Source organism: Phoenix dactylifera, chromosome 18 (assembly GCF_051530095.1).
Source record: "Phoenix dactylifera cultivar Ajwa chromosome 18, Ajwa_hap1_PhDact_Kaust_v1.1, whole genome shotgun sequence".
Lineage (NCBI taxonomy): Eukaryota > Viridiplantae > Streptophyta > Magnoliopsida > Arecales > Arecaceae > Phoenix > Phoenix dactylifera.
The window spans coordinates 12,386,132-12,406,284 of record NC_143207.1 but is presented as its reverse complement, the minus strand read 5'-3'; the positions used below and the strand labels follow the sequence as shown (position 1 = coordinate 12,406,284).

The following is a 20,153-nucleotide window of genomic DNA, read 5'->3' as shown; positions in this document are numbered from 1 at the left end:
CCAGGAGAAGACAATGTATTTATGATGCAGAATGTTATTAATATGGTGAATAATAGATACATATTCTTGATTCTGCAATTGAAGCATGAGTAGTTATTCATTGCCTTGTCAATTTGATCCATGTTATTTGGATGTCTTTGATTTTTCTGATGCTAGGAGTATAATATACACTCACATATGCACACAGGCACTTTGATGGTTCCTATGTAAAAAGCTTTCTAGACACACATCTCTATAGGGCTTCATGTTTGCAGTAACCATGAGATTAATAGGCATGTATGTTTAAAGAACATAGAAGCCACCTTTACTCATTTCATTGAATATTGTTGTTAAGGTATAGCCTCTTCCCAATATACCAAGTGCTTGAACCAGCCGACCTCCACTTCACAGGATAGGTTATGCTAATGATATAAGTAATTCTCAACGAGGGCATACATGATACATGGGGAAGCAGGATTAACCACAGTTAAATCCAAGTACTTGACCTTGAGATTGTTTATGTAGACAAACAACCATTTCATGGTATCATATGAATTTGTGTTTCAGAAGTTCCATAGTCATAATTATTTTCAGAGATAGGTATCCCAAGCGGATAAATCATGTCATTAAATTCCGGAGTGCCACTGGGGAGGTTTTCAAAGTAATAAATTTTCCGATAGTCTTTACTGATTTGAAGCTTTTCAATAACTAAGTCTCAATCATGATGTTTAATGTTAGCATGGCCACCATATACAAGAAAAGTAGCCAGTTGACATGGAGAGAACCTTCTTACATCTTTTCTTATTTATGGTTATGACAATGTTGCCTTTCTGTATTTCAATTTTGAAATCCTTCACCATTTCAATCATCCATGCAGATTAGTTTGAAATCCTTGACAATGAGCAAAGGCAATTGTTATATACTTGTTTTTTATTTATGGCATTGATATACGACACCAAGATCAACCAGAATGCCTAGTTCGATGTCAAGGATAACCTTTCCTACTTGCAGTAAAGTGCCTATCTGCATCGACCAACATTCACTGTACTTGTTCCTTACTAATCTGCTGCGCAGCTAAGTGCGAGACCTTTGGCCAGTGCATTTGTTCCTGTTTGTGTCCTACGTAGTAGTGCTTACGAAGCTTTGGCACGACACGGCACGTACCATGCAAGTGCCAGGCAGCATGGCAATGACATGCAATACTAGTCCTTGCCTTTTGTGAATCTAACCTGTGGCTTCAGCTGCTGTATCTTTACTGCATGGCCGAACAATTGTGTTCTATGTGAGAAACCTCTAAAGCATTAAATAAGCTTAAGGACTGAACTAGGACAATTTACTAATTGATGGATGTTAAGCACATTGTATAACAATCAAGTTTGCAGTTAACAACTATTCTAGCTATATAATTTGAGTCAACAAGCCTGAACCAATATTTCAAAGATTAGCTTTATGGATTATTTTTGCCTTTTTTGCACCCCCAAAGTAAGCCTTTATGAGTTTTACCTAAGCAACATCCATGTATTCTCGCTTCAACTCCTTAATATATCCATTTACCCTTGTACACAATCCTGTATTGTTGTAATCATGAATCCATCTTTATGGGGTATTCATTACAAGGTGCAAAACTTTTACCATAATCCATCTTTAGTTTTAAATGATTTAAACCTCTCCTGACTCACCGATCTCCAGACTGTTGTATCATATAACTGGCAAAAGCACCAAAAGGTTCTGTAATAACAAGAAAGGGAGCAATTGAGCAGGTCTCCTGTGGAGGAGTTTGTATCTTAGGTGAGTCTTGGTTTTATGAGTTTTGGTCTTTGATTTTTTTTTATTGCATTTCATCAATATAGAAATAACGAAAGGAAATATTCACGATTTAGGGGATGCATAGACACTACATATTATATATCATAGGAGAATTAGTTCAACTAGATGTTGTTGATCCTGTTCTTAATTTTAATTAATAATGGGTGCTCATTCCATAAATCCAACTTTTATATTATTGTTACTATTTTTCACAAAATATAATCAATTACATAATCACAATTTACTCACAATTTGAAATCCCCAAAACATGATGAGGTTGCTGAACTGGATGTTTTGAAAATTTAAAGTAAATTGCTGGCTTCTTAAATTAATCAATTGTCTGATCTTTATAATAGAAGAAGGAATGCAATATTTTTATTGTTCAAAAAATATGTAGAGACTATTGCGTCGTGGAAGCACTATATGGCGATTTTATAGATAAAGGGCATTCTTTAGCAGTAATAGCTCATCTAAGCTCAAATTAGCAGTAATGTTCATCCTAAAAATCTTGATTAGAAAGATCTAATAATACTCACTAACCTATTCAACTTATGGAGATTTGATGGGACTTCGTCTGGTAGAAGATGTTAATAGAGTCACAAAAATAAAGTATAGTTGGGGGGCAGCCATCTTACCATAAAATATTTTTTCTATATATTTTTTGGGTAATCCTAATCATGTTGTAGATTTAGATAGTAGGCTTTTCTTAATTTGACCCACTTTGAAAACACTTATGCCATTGTTCGAGTTAGATTAGAGGGCTCAACCCTTCTTTATTTTGATGACATGGTTGATGACCGCTTCTCCTTTGGTTATAGCCTTATTGCTATCAAATACCTTAGGAACACTGATAATGATCATGCAAAAGACGGTCGTGGTGCTACCATCTTTTGATCCACTGATCACATGGTTGTTATATGGATTAAGGCATGAAGAAGGATCTAAAGGACTAACCATCCATTTCAATTACCTGAAATTCTCAATTATGACCCTTGAGTTTAATTATATATATATATATATATATATATATATATATATATATATATATATATATATATATATATATATATATATATATATGCATATATAAGGATGCTTTGCCCTAATCCTAATTAAAACCCTTGTTGTTGCAACTTGAGAATATCTGTTCAGGCTTAGTTATATGTCCCATTTAAAATTTTAGAAAATGCAGGTTGGGCGGTGTGCTTTATCTTTCATTGGAACTTTTATAACTACTATCATTGCATGAACTTAATCACCGATGCATGATTTTGCATAACTATTCTAGTCCTTATGTTCAATCTATGGTTGACAGCTAGAATGGGAAGCAATTGTGTAGAATGATGTGGACATGCAACAAGGCAGTAACAATTATAGCATTTAATTTAAAAGTCAAAACCAGGACATTGCATTTAAAAACAAAGTCATATGGATTATGCTTAAAATAGAAGCTCAAAGATGACTATAATATAACAAATGATTATAAGCTCGAAGAGGGGGAAAATGCATTGAGTAACTCAAAAATGATTATAAGCCTTGAAAAGCTCAAATGCTTATTAACTTAACAAATAGCTGATACATTTTCTCAAAGATAGCATATGGCCATATAGGGGTTATTTCAACAAAATAGATTGTAACGACCAATTCATAAATAAGCTAGCAAGGCACTACCTCTATGAATTTCTTTAATGTTGCTCTATGGTTTTGACTATGTGTTACGTAGTGCGGTTTCCCCATGCTTACCATAGGTTAAGTATGAAACCATATATTATTCATTGTGTTGCAATCCGTTAAGGACAAGGAGTTGAACATAGAGAAACAACCCTTATGAGATACACGCATATTATGCATATTGGACTTATAAATGCATGTGTGAATGTTTTTTTTTTTTTTGGTAAAAAAAAAAAAGGAAAGAAGGGGGCGAGGAGAACCTTACCCATGTAGCAACCCCCACTGGCCCCCTCCTCGCTGGAGCATATTCGATTCAGATCGCAAATTTTCGCGTGCCCTTTCCATTTGTGTTTACCCACGTGTGAGTAGGTCACCCCAACATCACTCCGTTTGCTAGCGGACCAGTAGCACTCTCTCCACTAGTGTCCAGACGTGGGGCATCCGGTCTCTGAATTTAATCGATGCCCGCGCGTTTTGAATCTGGATCACTCTGGAGGAAGACAAGCCTCCCACTGGGCTACCACCTCGGTGGCCATGTGTGAATGTTTTGATATTGACCTACATGTTTTGCATGTATGGTAATCGCTTCTAAAGGAAAAATAAATGGACGAACAAATTGCACCTTCTAAATGCTGCATTGCACCCTATTGGAACATTGATTGGTGATGTGAAAAGGGTTGAGTTTTGGAGTGCGAGGAAAACACCAATGTGTCTCATAGCCCATTGTGTCTTGCACCCAGGGATGAGCAGGGAAGAATGGAGCAGGTCTGAAAATTAAATCCTCGGGTCCGGATTGGGTTCGGTTGGCTCGAACCAGATGTGCGTAGATTCTTCCACTACGTCACGCCTACATCACGTGATCGCTATGCGCTGTTTACACTTAACCCCCTCTACTTCCATTCAATATTTAATAACTTCTACTTTTTAGAGGACGGTGAAAGTGAAGTGCTTGAGAACGTTCCAGGGTTTCTCATTTCTCGCTGTTTCCTCTAGGGTTTCGATCGCCGCTTCTCTAGGGATTCCAGGTTCGCTGCTCCTTCGTCTCGATTCCATTGGTTTAGGGCGGAGTAGAGGAGGAGGGCAAGATGGGGTTCCAGATGCGGCCGTACGGGATGCAGGCGATGCTCAAGGAAGGGCACAAGCACTTATCGGGGCTCGACGAGGCGGTGCTTAAGAACATTGACGCTTGCAAGGAGCTCTCCGTCATCACCCGCACCTCCCTCGGCCCCAATGGTGAGAGTTTCCCCGCTTAAAATCTCGTTAGGTGTTCTGTTTTGTGGCCCAAGATTTGATCTTTTAGCGATTTGGTTTGGGTTTTTACGGTTGCGTCGATTCTTTCATAGTGATTCTGTGAGTGCATTGCACTTGTTCTGTGATTAGGTCTCAATTTGGTCGTGCCAATCTGCACGGTTTCTGTTCTTTAATTAGTTGAAGAAATGAAGATAAATCAAAAGAGAATGGAACTCCAAATAACGTAAAGTTATATGTTTTCCAGCCCGAGTTATTGTGGGAGTGTTTTTTTCGTTTTTGTTTGCTTGGTCTATATATTTCCATTTCCAACATTTAATGCAGAACTTACTTGAGTTTCGGACAGTGGCAGCTTATATGATTTTTGTTTTGTTCTGTTTTTCACATTGTGTAGCGAATGAATACTGTTATACTTGATTTGTACCTCAGGAACCTTTTTTTTCTCTTGTGGTTGGGTTGACAGGTGGAGGGAAGGGTGTATTATTGATGAAAAATATTTATTTTTGATTTATTTCTGGTTCTTTTGCTATCCAATTCAGGCACTTTTCATGGAATTTATTTGGCTTCTACATGCTTAACCTTGCTATAGGTGGAGGGAAGGGTGTATTATTGATGAAAAATATTTATTTTTGATTTATTTCTGGTTCTTTTGCTATCCAATTCAGGCACTTTTCATGGAATTTATTTGGCTTCTACATGCTTAACCTTGCTATACTGTACCTCATCAGTTCCTTTTTTGCTGGAAAGTTGGGAAGAAAGCTGGTAATTTAGGTTTAGTGGTATTTCTTGTGTTGTATTCTTGAATTTTTGCATGACATTAGAGCAGAAAAGTTTGTATATCATTTGGAGTTTTCCCGAATTTTCATCAGTTTCATCCTTACTGTGGGCACACTCATGTAGCGGTGCTCTGTGATTATTATGGGCCTGGTTATGGATGCATTATGAGTTGGGTTTATGGTTATATCCATTAATTTTTTAATAATTTATCTAGGTATGAATAAAATGATCATCAATCATCTGGACAAGCTCTTTGTAACAAATGATGCGGCCACTATCGTGAATGAGCTTGAGGTCCAGCATCCTGCTGCCAAGATTTTGGTGCTGGCAGGAAAGGCTCAACAGGAGGAAATTGGTGATGGAGCTAATCTTACAATCTCCTTTGCTGGGGAGCTCCTTCAAAATGCAGAGGAGCTTATCAGGATGGGGCTGCATCCCAGTGAAATAATTAGTGGTTATACAAAAGCGATCAATAAGGTTCTTGTTGCTTTGATGAAATGTTAATGCTTGTAAATCAATATATGTAAGATCTATGGCGTTCACATATGCATTTTATTTCTTAATGATTAGACAGTGGAAATATTAGATGAGTTGGTTGAGAAAGGATCAGAAACTATGGATGTGAGAAACAAAGATGAAGTTGTTTCTCGAATGAAAGCTGCTGTTGCTAGCAAGCAGTTTAGGCAAGAAGGTATTTTGTGTCCTCTTATCGCTGATGTGAGTACCTCAACACCTGAGATTATCCATTATTTTCTTGTTTTTTTCATTATTGTGAACATGAAGTGCTATTGCATGTCAGGCATGCATCCAGGTCTGTCCAAAAAATCCAGCAAACTTTAATGTAGATAATGTTCGAGTTGCAAAACTGCTTGGAGGTGGTTTGCACAACTGCACGGTCGTTCGTGGTATGGTCTTAAAAAATGATGTCATCGGGAGTATAAAGAGGATGGAAAAGGCAAAGGTAAATAGTATCAGATTGTTTTTTAGTTAATTTTTACCTTTTTCTGGTTTGTTGATGTTACATCTATATAAAGAGAACGTAAAGCTTGGAATGTACCATAGCATCTTGAAATTACGTAAGTTCGGCATTTGAGAATGCAAGACATGTTAAAATATATATGACACTATGCCTTAGTTGTGCGTTACTGAAGCAATCAAAACCTAATGAGCATGCCACCTCCAGAAGACATAGCATCTTGTAATAGGTGCGCTGTGCCTATAAGCATCTCTAACCTGTAGTGATGATGCACATACCTCATTATACAAAAACTTGCATGTCAGCCTTAGTTTTTTTTTTTAAGAGCCTTACTCTGAGGTGTGCATGCAGGTGAGCTTCAAATGAGCCTTTTTGCAAAATGTGGGCTGAAAATCTACCATCATTACTCATACTAGGGTCGCGCATGTGATGCGTGTGTGATGAAGAATCCCTGTCGAGCTGGAGTATGGCAGTGGATAGAAAGATATCATTTCTTCTACTTGGGTATGATACTCAAGGAAAACGTGATTTTTAATACTTAAACAATGTAATCCAGCATGTGTTGGCGCTTTTAAGCAGAAGGCTTCAAAGTTCAGCGCCCAGCCTGATTTCGGGTGGCCTCAGTGTCCAGCATGAATGTGCCGGACTTCGAGGCTTCCATATAACACATCATATATATACATATATACGTACAAATATGCCATGTACACATATATGTATATATGTATATACATATATATGTGAATACATGATACATTGTTTGCCTCTCTCCCTCTCTCTCTCTCTATATATATAGAGAGATAGATGATATGCTCTGGTTCATTCTTATGGTATTTGAGTTCTTTTGTTGGTCGGACATGCTAATATGTGATAGTAACGAGCATTTGCTACAAAAGCATGCCCCCCTTAGGGACCATCTTCACATTTGATACCTGTCAGATGTACAGGGAAACTGAATTGTGCGATATGGTATAGACATTTGTTTGAAAAGATGCAAGCATCCATTTAAAATCTTTATTCTTTCCTCTTTTTGAGGGGACTTGATATGAGGCTTATAGTCTCCTAAGAAAACAAGAGAAGTAAATGTGGGAATCTTCTTGGTAGACATGCTCACCTACCCTTGAGGCACATTTGTTTGATGCGGTATTTTCATCTTGTTGAGATTCAAAATTTTATTTCCTTTTACCTGTTCTCTATGACACGAGTTTTGTAATTAGATTTGTTTCTTCTAATTCCACCTCAAATATTTTGGTGGTGTAAGAATTAGATAACAAGCTCTGACATGCAATGCTTATTTGTACGCTTCAGGGAGGTATCAGTATGTGTTTCTTAGCAATTTAAGTTTCTATGACCCTGTTGTATGTATCTATTTTATCCTTAACTTGTGGATTATGTTGTGCATGATATCATATCCTTTCGTACCAAGTTTGTGAGCTTTGTTGGATCACTAATTCATTGTCTTAGTATAGAAAATGGGATATGTTGCTTACCTATGAGACTAGATATATTTAAAATTGGAACGTAGCACTTTAACCATGAGACTATAAGATGACTGCTTTCTCTTTAATCCTTTGACATTATTTTTTGATATTTAAAGCATTCATGCAGTTTTCTTAGGTGCTTAGTCTGCCGACATAATCATGTTGATGATGCATTCCTTTTGTAGATTGCGGTGTTCGCTGGAGGTGTTGATACATCAGCAACTGAAACAAAGGGAACTGTTCTAATCCATAATGCTGAACAGGTAGTATTTTGACCAAGGATTTAAGTAATGAATCTTACTGGTCTGTACTGGGCATATCATACCAGACGTTTAAAAACTGGTACCAGGTATGCCTCTTGTACCAAGAGTCATTATGAAGGGAAGTGCTGCACTGGCACTTGATACAGCCTATACCAGTATGGGTACCAAAATCAGTACTTATAACCTTTAATTTTGACCAAAAAAATGTATGCATGTATTTTGTTGTTCCTCCATTTTTTTATTTGTTTTTCTTTTATTGTAATTTCATTTTTTTCACTTATAAAAGGTGTCAGGAAAGTTTCAAGCACTACATGCTGAAAATGTATCAACCAGCTTTGATGTAGTCATAATTTTTTTATTGTGAATTGCCCCTCAGAACTTTGGAGAGTCTTAGACGGTGTGCTTAGATACATTGGTGATTCTATCTGGATACTCAAAAACCTCAATTTTTTTTTGTTCTTGTCTGTTATTGCAGGTTGCAAATGGCCTGTTTAACTTTGTACTTTCATTAATAAATAAGCAATTATCTATTATCCAGCTTTGATTTTTTGAGCTAGTAAACACATTGGATGTGAATCACATAAGATTGATTATTTCAAGCTAAAATTCATAATAATTAATAGTTTATGTCATAAAGCAGCAATCTTCTTGTATTGACGCTTTATCTATTAGGCTATACATATCGATACTCTATTAGTATGATATGTCATTGGCATAGTAAGCCATGCTGATTGAGGTAGACATGGTATATAAAAATAATCAAAGTTGTTTTTTGTCGTCGGAAAATTTTAAACATCATATAATGTTTGCTGTGCCAGGGATGAAAATGCTTGTTCATATTGTATCACATCTTAGATATATACCTTGTCAAAGGTTATTGGCTTGATATGGGGGCACATACCTTCATGCCATGTTTGCATGCCTATATTAATGCGTATGATCATGTCAAGTGTATTGCTTAATACTCATAGTTACTTTGGTCTGATACCTTCACTCTACTAGTTCGTCATGCACCCATGTTGGCACAAGTACATATGTAGGATGTGCTTAACACGTTGGCAAAACCAATTGGACCTTGCTTTTGAGATATCTAAGAAGTTAAAGGCAAAGAGAGAGAGGCAGAGTGGATGGAGAGAAAGAGGATCGGCGGGTGTAGGGGTGGGTAATGAAGTGGGAGTAGGTTGGCTAGTGGTGAGATGTGTTAGTTGACCAATCATAGAGTTCAATGGTACATGAAGGAGGCTTGCAATAGACATAGCATCTTGGAGGTGCAAGGCACTCAGGTGGGTTACTGGAAGAGATTGGGTGTCTGATGAAGGAGAGATGTTTAGTTTGGTTGTTGAAAAACAGATTTCTTTTTTTTTGGTAGATAATTCTTAGGCTAGTTTCATTCCACTAAATCTCCCTGGTACAAGCAACTTGGTTTTTCACCTTTAAAATTGGGGATAGGAGAGAGACCAAGTAGAGTTGCAAGTAGTTTTGATGGCATATTTTGCTACTAGATGAGCAAAGTTGTTGCTTGCCGAAGGAGCTAAGATGATGGAAAATGGATTGTGACAGTTTTATTCTTGCTTCATCCACTTAGTTATTTCTCCCGTGTGGAAGGGGGATTGTTGCAATCAAATGGTTAGTGTGACTAATGAGGGCTAAGCTATTAGTGGGGCTCCAAGTTATGCTAGGTAAGGAGGCATATATCTTCATGAAAAAATGTTAGTCTAGCATTGCTCTTTTTTGTGAGGAGCTTTTGATGGATACTTGTGATCCGTCAAGCATGAATGTCCCTTGTGGTTTAGAAGCTCCTTTGTATACTAAATGTAGAGTATAATTTTCACTCTAAGGGAGGATATTACTCGAAGAAGATTATGGCCGAGTTGCAATTGGGTCCACATACCTGTGCCTAGTTTTGTGATCCTTCTTAGCTGACTCCATCCTAAACTTTGGGAATAGGATGTGTCCGGCTCCTGGACACCCATAACTGACTCTTGTACCTGAACACGTGTTACACTACACAATAGTGTATGCTCGTATTCTTTTGCATAATTTAAACCTATATTTCAACTATTAGTAATTTGGAATTCCTTTGTTTGTATTTCTTCTATTTTTGATCGAGAATTTGAAGGCCCAACATATAGAGAGAGTGAGATAGTGATACAAAGTAGTCATTCTATATCAAACAAAATATTGAAAATCAAAGTAGGGCATGTTTGGTTGGGGGGAGTTGGACTCTGGAATGAGAATGGAAACGAGTTACTCCCATTGCAGCCATTTGGTTGGGTGAGTCCCACTCCCATTATGATTCCAGGAGAGAATCCCCTAAAACCCAATCCCTACTCTACTCTCCCTTAGTATTCAAATTCCACTTCGGTTTTGATTCTAATTCCGGTTACGAACCAAACATGCTAGGGGATATGGCCATTCTGATTCCCATTCCAATATATTCCGATTTCGATTCCAGTCGCGAACGAAACATGCCCCTAGTGTAGGAGATTTTGTAATATGCTTAATGTGTACAACACTTATTATGTTGTAATGTTCAAATGTAAGTAACTGCCCCATGTAATGTTTCTATTATAAGTTTTGAGCTTAGTTGCATTGTTGTATTATAAAATAGTTGTTTAATTTTAATAACTATGCAATGAATTTGTTAAATTGCAATCATCATAGATTCTTAGAATGTGTTTTGATTCTATGTTTATATAAAAACTAGTTAAAAACTATATTTATTTGTTGAAAACATGTCTATGAACTAATATAAAAAAATTAAAATTAGTTGTTAAAGTAACGAATAATATTACATATGTTTTCATGCACATTGTCAAGATCTTCAGGTCCAGATGAAAATGGTCTTGGACAATTTGGATCTCATCCTTGGATCAGGGAACTTATGATCATAAAATTGAGATCCGTGTCATCAATCTTGTAGTCCCATGGATTGTAAGTCCACATGCAGAATCCAGTTTCTTTAGTTCAATTTGTCTATACTGTCTTTTGGAATTATTTACTTATTAGCTATAAGCATTAGGTTTTGAACTTCTAAAAAGTAAATAAAAAGAAATTTTAGGAGCAAGAGACAAATCTTTTCTTTTTCGCAACCATTTGTTTGAACTATTTATTTTTTGTTAATATTCTACCTAGAATAATTATTGAACTAATATTTTTGGAGTGGCAGCATATAAATATCTTGAGTAACTGAGTATGATGCCTGTTTCACTAGACATGCTATGTATAGACTTCTGGTGAAGAAATTATAGTTTTGTAAGCATGACCTTTCGTTCTCCATTCACCTACTGTTCAATTAGCCTGCTTTTTGAATTTTCACATTTCTTTTATAGTTTTATGTTTTTAATTTTTTGAAAGAATTCGGTAAAATTCTCATAATCGAAGATTCGATCCTTGATTTGAACTAGAGTAGCCCCTTCTATGATTTATGACCGATTCCCAATCCTAAAAATATTGATCATGCCAGCATGTACCAATTGTGTTAGCATAATAGGTCATGATATTGTATTGTGTTAACCCTTGATTGACACTTAAATGATACATGATAGTTTAGTTCATGATTCGCTATACTGGTGTGTACTGTCCCATACCAGGCATATCGTGCCGTATGTGTTTTGAACTAAGACTCGGTACTGGGGATGTACAGAGTCTTGATACGCCAAACTGACCCTCATATCGGGCATATCGATGTTGTACCAAGTATGGGTTCAATACCGAGATAGCGAACCTTAGTTTAGTCCATTTTTTTTAGTATTACAAAATCTTCACTTGTAATTGCAGTAGTAAAGAAAAATCTCAAATGGACCATACTCCCATTCGTGTCATTAACAATTGTTTTGAACAGTATAAATTCCATCTATTTTAAAAATAGTTTTTTTGTAAATCCAGAAAGCCTATTGATTTGGTAGATTATCTATGGCTAGATGAATAACTACTATGTTCTATTGAAGAAATAGCTTATATGTTATTATAGAAGTTTGATATCAGCATGATAAAAGTTTCACTCTACATATGAAATACAGTGTCAGTCAATTTAACTATCGGTGCAGTTTCTCAGAAGTGGTAGTATGCTTATTTAGATATAAGTTGTTTATCCACATGGTTTGCCATTTTTCTTGGATCAATAAATAAAAAAGAGAAACTCTTAGTAAATCTTTGCTTTGCTCTTGCGAAATTTTAATTCTATATTTTTTTTTCCATTCACGATAAATTCTTCTTCTGCATAACTGCCAAGTTGTTTACCATGCAGCTTCCATTTTTTTCTCTGAAGACCAGCAAACCAATGACATGGGCTTTGTTTACAGAGCTTGCACTCTTTTGTCCGTAACCTCTCCACTCCCAATCCCTTTTCCTCCCTAACCTCTCTCCTTGCTTCATCCTCTTTGTTCATTTCAAACTTGATTCAATGAGATCTGGCGAGTTTGTCTCCTCTCTAGCTGTAGGTAACCCCACATTGATGCTCTCCTCTTTTCCTTCCCTTCTCTCTCAAAAACCTTGCCCAAATCTTTTTCTGCACTTGTACCCTTCATCTTCTTCCCTCCTCCTCCTCCTGTTCTTCTTCTACTATTTCTTCTTCCCCTTGTTTTATCCTGTTTAGATTTGCGAGTCTAAGTGCTTTCTTCTACCATTACATTGTTAAGGGAGGGTTTGCTATGGGTAATGGTGTAAACAGGTCTGATTTTGGTCAGTCTCTAGAAAGATCCAAATAGAAATCCAATATGGGTAATTCAAGATCCAAATAATGATGCATTTTTTTCTGTATTTGATTTTGGTAAACATGAATATCTTCAAGTTGAAGTACAGGTTCGATGAAAACCATCAAGTATGTGAGAACAGATTGAGAGGTTCAACGATTCTTGTGTGCATTTCTTGTGATGTATTCAGTCATGTCATGCAATTTGTTTTTGATATGGTAATAGGAGCTAATGATTTGTAGTAGGCTTCTAATATTGCTTTTATGGAGAAAGCATATCTGCATGTGAGTTTTTATGTTTCTGCTTATTGAACATGTTTTTCTATACTCCGCTATGAAAAATAAAAAACAACAATGACTATCAAACATGTATGTTTTGTCAGAAATTTAGAAAAAAGAGAAACATTTTTTTTTTCAGTTTTTAAAAACATAAAAAATGACAACGATGTCAAACACAACCTTAGTTTCTAAGATCCTACTTTTGAAAATTGAGCAATTATTTTGCTTCAAATATGCATATTGCCATTGGATGTGACAATTGCATTATGATGATGATGGATAAGTGATCTCTGTTAATGATGGAAAGATTAATGGTGCTTGCAGCTAGAGAATTATGCGAAAACTGAAGAAGCCAAAGTTGAGGAGCTCATTAAAGCAGTTGCTGATTCAGGTGCCAAGGTGGTTGTAAGTGGAGCTGCAGTGGGAGACATGGCATTACATTTCTGTGAGCGCTACAAGTAAATGAGCTCTTCTTGTTGTCCTAAAATAATGACATCTATACCTTACAACCAGTCAAGTTGGATGGAACTATTTGTTGGATGACTATATCGGGAGTTGTGTGAATCTAATTTCTATGAATTACAAATTATTTGTTTTAACAATTCCCCCTTCTGTGTCTTGCATTTCTTTTCCTTTTATGTCAGTATGATGATTAATACGTGGACTACTGCGGCAGAAATATGTGCTGATTGGTTTTACTTGCTAAAATTCATATTAGTACTCCATATTAGCTACTAGTCTAGTAAGAAATTCTCATGCATTTACCTTTGTATAGTGATTGTGTGCCTCATATGAGACATGATGGAATAGAGCCTTTTCATTTTTTTGTTTTTTTGGGTGCCCAACATCAAAGCCTGACTTGTATGTAGCCGTTGATATATGAAATGAATATTACTAATTTCCACCATCTCTTGCAGACTCATGGTTCTAAAAATTAGCTCGAAGTTTGAATTGCGGAGGTTTTGCCGTACAACTGGTGCCATAGCTCTTGTAAGGTTCATTATTTCTTGAAAGTTTTGTCCCTTTTTTATTTATATGTAGACATTGCTTACTTTCTCACATAATATGCCTCTTTGATTGTAAACACAGCTGAAACTTAGCCGACCAAATCCTGATGAGCTGGGATATGCTGACTCTGTTTCAGTGGAAGAAATTGGTGGTGTTCGGGTACTGTTGCCATATCTATGACCACCATCAACATTATTAATGTTTTGAAGTTCTTTTGGTTAGCTTGCTTTCTTGAATACTGATTGTTTCACCTTTTGTTTAAATAGGTGACTGTTGTGAAAAATGAAGAAGGTGGAAACTCGGTTTCTACTGTGGTTTTACGAGGTAGTACAGATAGTATATTGGATGACCTGGAAAGGGCCGTTGATGATGGTGTTAATACATATAAGGTGTGTCATGAAATATAATTTCTTCTTTGATAGGAACTTAAGCATTATGATAACATGGAGAGGGGGCATAAAATGGTTGATCCTGTTTATGTCTTATGTAACTTTGACCTTTTCCCCACTGCTAATAAAATCTTTCCATCCCTCACCAGGCAATGTGCAGGGACAGTCGCATAGTTCCTGGGTCTGCTGCTACTGAGATAGAGTTGGCTAGAAAGTTGAAGGAGTTTTCCTTTAAAGAAACGGGGTATTATTTCTTATTCTTCTCTAATCTTCTTAAATATGCCTTAAATGGTGGCCAATATTTCAAGTCGTGCCTTTTTGATATTTCATCATTATGTAGCTCAATTGATTAATTATTCATTATTAGATATGTGAGACTTCTGTCAAGTTGCATGCTCATCTCTTACTTTACCCACTAACAACATGGATGTTATTCTTAGTTTGGAGAGCATCTCAAAGATTTATATGTTTTTTGTGTATGGGAAATATAGGATGAAACATAACATTATTGTTCTGATGTTGGTAGGTATTGTTCATCTTGCACCAGAGCAGTCTTTGCTGCTATAATAGAATGTTTCGTTGTTTGTCATGCTAGGGACATAATAGTCCTCCCTTGTTTCATTACGTAATTAAGTGGAATATTTGGGAATTTATGTAACTTAACCACGATTAGTTCTCGAGTATATTTGGGGCTGATCAGCATACATAACAAGATAGAAGTGGGTTTTCCTTTAGGATATTAGGCTTTGGATGAGTATGGTTGTTTGGAACAAGCTAATGTGGGGATTTTTATAGGTTCCAATTTGTTGAATAGCAATGTTGAGGCTACCATTGGCTTTTCACAACTGGTTGTGGTCTTAGAGTGGTGATGTTCTAGTTCTTTGGTCGTGTTAAATTCTCTTTCTTATGTATATGCCTTTCTCTTTGTTAGTTTGTTCATGAAGAACACCTTGTGTTTGGCCTTGTGGGCGCTGCTGGTCTCCTAGGGCCTTTTCATTTCCGTGTTATCAATTATTAGTATGTAGAGATGAAAAGGGCTTCATCGTATATTGCCAACCTACTATTTTGTGCCAATATAGTTGATGTGTTGTTATTTCATGCGTTTTTTTGGGAGTTGATGCATGTCTTTCAGCCCTTGTATCCTTTACTTTTTAAAATTTGATAGAAATATTAGTTTCATCTCTGTATTCATTGTAATGTTCAAATTTTTATGAGTTTGTATAGATCTTCCATGGTCATCATTTTAAACGCTCATGATAGTCACTTAGCCTCACATGATATGCTCAAACTGTCTTGGACATAAAAGTGACTATGCTATCCAGAACATGTTGGGCCCTTGGGTAGGCAACTATTCCAAGCCTCTCATCTCTTTCCCAGCATCTGATGATCAATTGTTTAGGGCATCTCAATTTAATGTTTCTGATGTAATTATAGTTTTTATGTAATATTCCAGTTGATCAATGGTTCAATATCTTTATTTCATTTTTCATGTCGTTTGTGTTTATTGAGAGCTGAAAATTATGGAACCTCTTTGTTGGTCCAAACTCTTTCAATCTTGGAGGCTGAGGCTTAGTTAGTCCTTTTGAGTAGGAAAGTTAAGTTTTGGTAAATAAAGAGACCTACTTAAATACATTTGTGTCAAAAGGTCCTGGACATAGGATAAGATGGATTAGGATGGTCTTGGTTTTATAGGATTGTCTTTGGTGTCTTTTAAATATCTTTTTATGTTGGTAAGAACATCAAAGAATTGTGATATTAAGACTAACTATTGAATGGGAGAAAAAAAATCTTGTGATGGATTTCACCCCAGTTCTCGTCTCTCTCTCTCTCTCTCTCTCTCTCTCTCTCTCTCTCTCTCTCTCTCTCTCCTTCCTGCTTCTCCCTTCTCCTTTTCTCCTAGCTTGTTTCTTATTTTCTCTCTTCAAATTGAAATCCAGTACCTTTATGAATGCTTTGTGGGTTAAGGTGGCATTTTGATACAAATGAATTATCTCATCCTCCCCCTCTTTGGTTGTGTCTCTCTCCTTGGGGGAAAGAAGAAGAAAAACCCTCTAAAGTTCTTCAAATGCAAATTTTGATGTGACCGTTAATTATGTATTTTTTATTTTGTCTTTTACAGTGGATTTGCAAAGGTAAGTGGACAAATTTCACATGCCAATGGATGTGAAATATGGCAAGGCATACAATAATTTTGATTCTCTTTTTGCAGATTGGATCAGTATGCCATTGCGAAATTTGCAGAAAGCTTTGAAATGGTTCCTAGAACCCTATCTGAGAATGCTGGGCTGAACGCTATGGAGATTATTTCTTCCTTGTATGCTGAACATGCTGCAGGAAATGCCAACGTTGGTATTGATTTGGAAGAAGGTGCCTGCAAGGATGTCTCAACCATGAATATCTGGGATCTTCATCTCACCAAGTGAGCCTCTTCTCATTACTTTTGTGATCATGAAGTATTTTTTTGATTCATTGCATTCACTTCTTGGCTTTCTTCTAATCATATTTCTTTTTAAATGTAAAATTTTATATCATCATGGGAGCACCATGTGCTAACTGTCTAATTAAAGCTGCATTCCTTAGTAACTTTTTTTTTGTTTTGTTTTCTTTAGTAATTTAGAATTTATGTTGGACACTGCCCAATCAGTTATGAATGCAATTGTTTTGGAATTAAATGTAAAAGGATTTGAATGCATTTTCCAGTATTGATCTTTCCAATTGCCATAATGTTATGAAATGTATTAGGTAAATGAATAATTAGGATTCTTTGTTCTCTGTATGTGATCTTCCTTTTGGAGATTGTCTGATAGATGACTAAATTAAGTGCATGAGGTGACCACGAAGAGCCTATCATTGTTAAAAATAGTTTAATATGTCAAAAGTCAATGACAGTTTTATACATACACAAGTGCTGCTTTGGGAGCAGAGGCAATAAACTGCAGTTCTTTTTTGATGTTTCGGTGGTGAGATAGTTTTGTTTCTTTCTTCTAACCATTTGCAGCAGACATGATTAATTCCGAATGAATGTGTGAAATGTCTCACCATCGCTGTGGTTGATCTGAATGAGCTAGTCTTCGAATCAAAGAAATTTTGATGGTAGTTATATTCAAAAAACTGTGCCCTCTGAAGTAAATGGGAGGTGCTGTCTGGAGTGGATGAGAGGATTCTTTTCTTCTCAAAAAATGGTCATTTACCTGAAAGATATTTCATTCAGATTTGACAGTTGATATCTTCATCATTTATAAGATATGACAATGCTTTAGAAGTTTCCAAGGGAAGCATGAGTGTTGCTATTGCTGTTTGGTAAGATTTACCAGGTGGCTTGTGATTAGTAACGCGTATCAATTAGGATAGCTGATGCTAGATGCATTTGATATATATGGAGGCAAACATATTTTTCCTGTGAGAACTGATTGTACTATGAATGCTTAGCCATAAATAGGTGAAAATAGAATTTTCTTCAAAATCTTACAGACTTGCCTAGGAGGAGGATAGATTCCTTACTCTATAACTTATATTGGTTCTCTGCATATGTTATTTTATAGCGAACATTCATTTTTTTGATTATCTTAGTTTTTTAATATATATATATATATATATATATATATATATATATATATAGAGAGAGAGAGAGAGAGAGAGAGAGAGAGAGAGAGAGAGAGAGAGAGAGAGAGAGGATCTGGTTGATTAGATTTTAAGTCATCCAGTCAGGTGAAATCAGAAGATAGGGGGCTGATTTCGATGATCGAAGCCATTGAAATTAATGTACCGCATCAAAAAACTAAGTACATAACAAAAATCATGTGATTTGGAATTCCTAGCTAATGCATCAAATGATTAAAAGCATATGATTTTTGGTCGTTAAACAGACTAGAGTTAGCAGATCCCATTCAACCGCTTGGATCATTAGTATCGAACCCTCATCTTCTACATCCTCGTTCATCTCTCACTTGCTATATATATATATATATATATATTTGGGGATTTATGCCAGAGTCTTCGTCTTCCCATTGTTGAAAAACTGCTATACATATAAGCTATATCCATGTGCTTTGTACTGTAACATGTATTTGTAGCTTTAGTATATAGTACCTGTAGTACTTGGATAGGTATTCATTAAAATTATCCCATCCTTGGAGCAGGTTCTTTGCACTCAAATATGCTGCAGATGCTGCTTGTACTGTTCTCCGGGTTGATCAGGTGAGCTCTTTTCCTATTTCATAGTTTCCTTGTATGGTTTCTGATATTGCAAATGTCCTCTTCTTCTAGCTGCTGCTGCTGCTTTTTTTTTTTTTTGTTTGAGAACTAGAACAGGAGAAAACCTAGACAGTAAATCTGAGTGAGGTTGGACTTGAACCGAAGTTCTTGATTCCATCTTCCAAAGACTTACCAACTCTACTAATTCACACCCTCCCTGCTTCTTGCTTATTAAGAAAGCTTTTATATGTGGTAACTTCCTTAACAAAATTCCATATATGTTGACATCGAAAGTATATGCTTGTTGGGCAGATTATAATGGCAAAACCAGCAGGTGGCCCAAAGAGAGACCCGCCGGCCGGGATGGATGAGGATTGATGATGTGCATATGGGTTGACTGTGAAGCACTAGCATCAATTTGCTAGCTAAGAAGTAGCTTCAATGCTTTTATGTATTTTAGTAGGTGAGGGCACTAGAAAATTTTGATTCCCATCCAGGAAATCTGGTACTTTAGCATCTTGACATACCAACAACATGTGCAATGTCGCTCTGTTCTGAATCACTTTTAGTCTGTGTTTTGCAGTTCTGTATTTCTCATTACAATGTTAGATTTCCATCAGCTTTGAGTGTGAACTCAAGTGAGGTTATTGGCTATTTTCTTTTGTTGTGTTGTGGTTGATATAGCTATATTGCTTGTCTACTCTCATTTGATGAATTTTAAACAGTTGATACATAAATCATGGAAGAAAAACTTGATACATAAGATGCGCTATATTATTGCTTGCATCGTGTAGTTTTCAGGCACATTTCCTTCATTTCTTATTACTCTTGCTAACTTAATCTGATTCAGCTGCAGCAGTCACTTGAACAGATCTTACACAACTTGCGGTCCTCCTTATGGATCTCAGTTTGCCATTGGTTATCTACTTAAATCTTCAGGAGTGTAATTAACGTTTGGCTTTACAACTTTCATATTAATCTTGTGCACCCTTTACTGAAAAGTTCTTGCATCTAGGCGTGTAAGCAAATTGACCAAACCATAAAATCGACCCAATCAGGTTATTTTGGTTCATTTTGGGTCAGGTTTTTTCACATCCGGTCTGATCTGATCTTGGTTTGGATTTTTTAAAACTGTGAAATTTGGCTATGGTTAGGTTGTAAAAAAACCTAACTTAAACCGAACCCACATTTAAATATACATGGTTCTTCAACCTTCAGCAATTCAGGCGTTTGGTAGCTCTAGTCTTTCTTCATCTCCTTGCTTTCATTGGGAGAGTATTTGTAGAGATTTCTCTTCTACTCTTCATTCTTTTTCTTTTCTTCTTCTTCTTCTTCTTCTTCTTCTTCTTCTTCTTCTTCTTCTTAGGCCCTGTTTGGGGGAGCTTTTGG

At 36.3% G+C, this 20,153-nt stretch overlaps 1 protein-coding gene across 1 annotated transcript; it reads left to right on the top strand.

Moving 5' to 3' along the window:
- The first annotated feature begins 4,365 nt into the window (after positions 1–4,365).
- Positions 4,366–19,524, top strand: LOC103717372 (T-complex protein 1 subunit theta). The gene is made up of 13 exons (XM_008805728.5): positions 4,366–4,689; positions 5,696–5,958; positions 6,052–6,198; positions 6,281–6,442; positions 8,124–8,201; positions 13,498–13,631; positions 14,091–14,163; positions 14,263–14,340; positions 14,448–14,570; positions 14,720–14,814; positions 16,780–16,989; positions 18,710–18,767; positions 19,077–19,524. Exons 1-13 carry the CDS (start codon positions 4,542–4,544, stop codon positions 19,140–19,142), a joined length of 1,635 nt encoding a protein of 544 aa, XP_008803950.4. The 5' UTR covers positions 4,366–4,541; the 3' UTR covers positions 19,143–19,524.
- Positions 19,525–20,153: the final 629 nt, after the last annotated feature.

Bases quoted from the DNA above. Each gene is read 5' to 3' on its own strand.
- LOC103717372 (XM_008805728.5), top strand. From the start codon at position 4,542: ATGGGGTTCCAGATGCGGCCGTACGGGATGCAGGCGATGCTCAAGGAA. The intron at 14,341-14,447 runs GTACTGTTGCCA...TTGTTTAAATAG, and splicing joins AAGAAATTGGTGGTGTTCGG to GTGACTGTTGTGAAAAATGA. The intron at 14,571-14,719 runs GTGTGTCATGAA...ATCCCTCACCAG, and splicing joins ATGGTGTTAATACATATAAG to GCAATGTGCAGGGACAGTCG.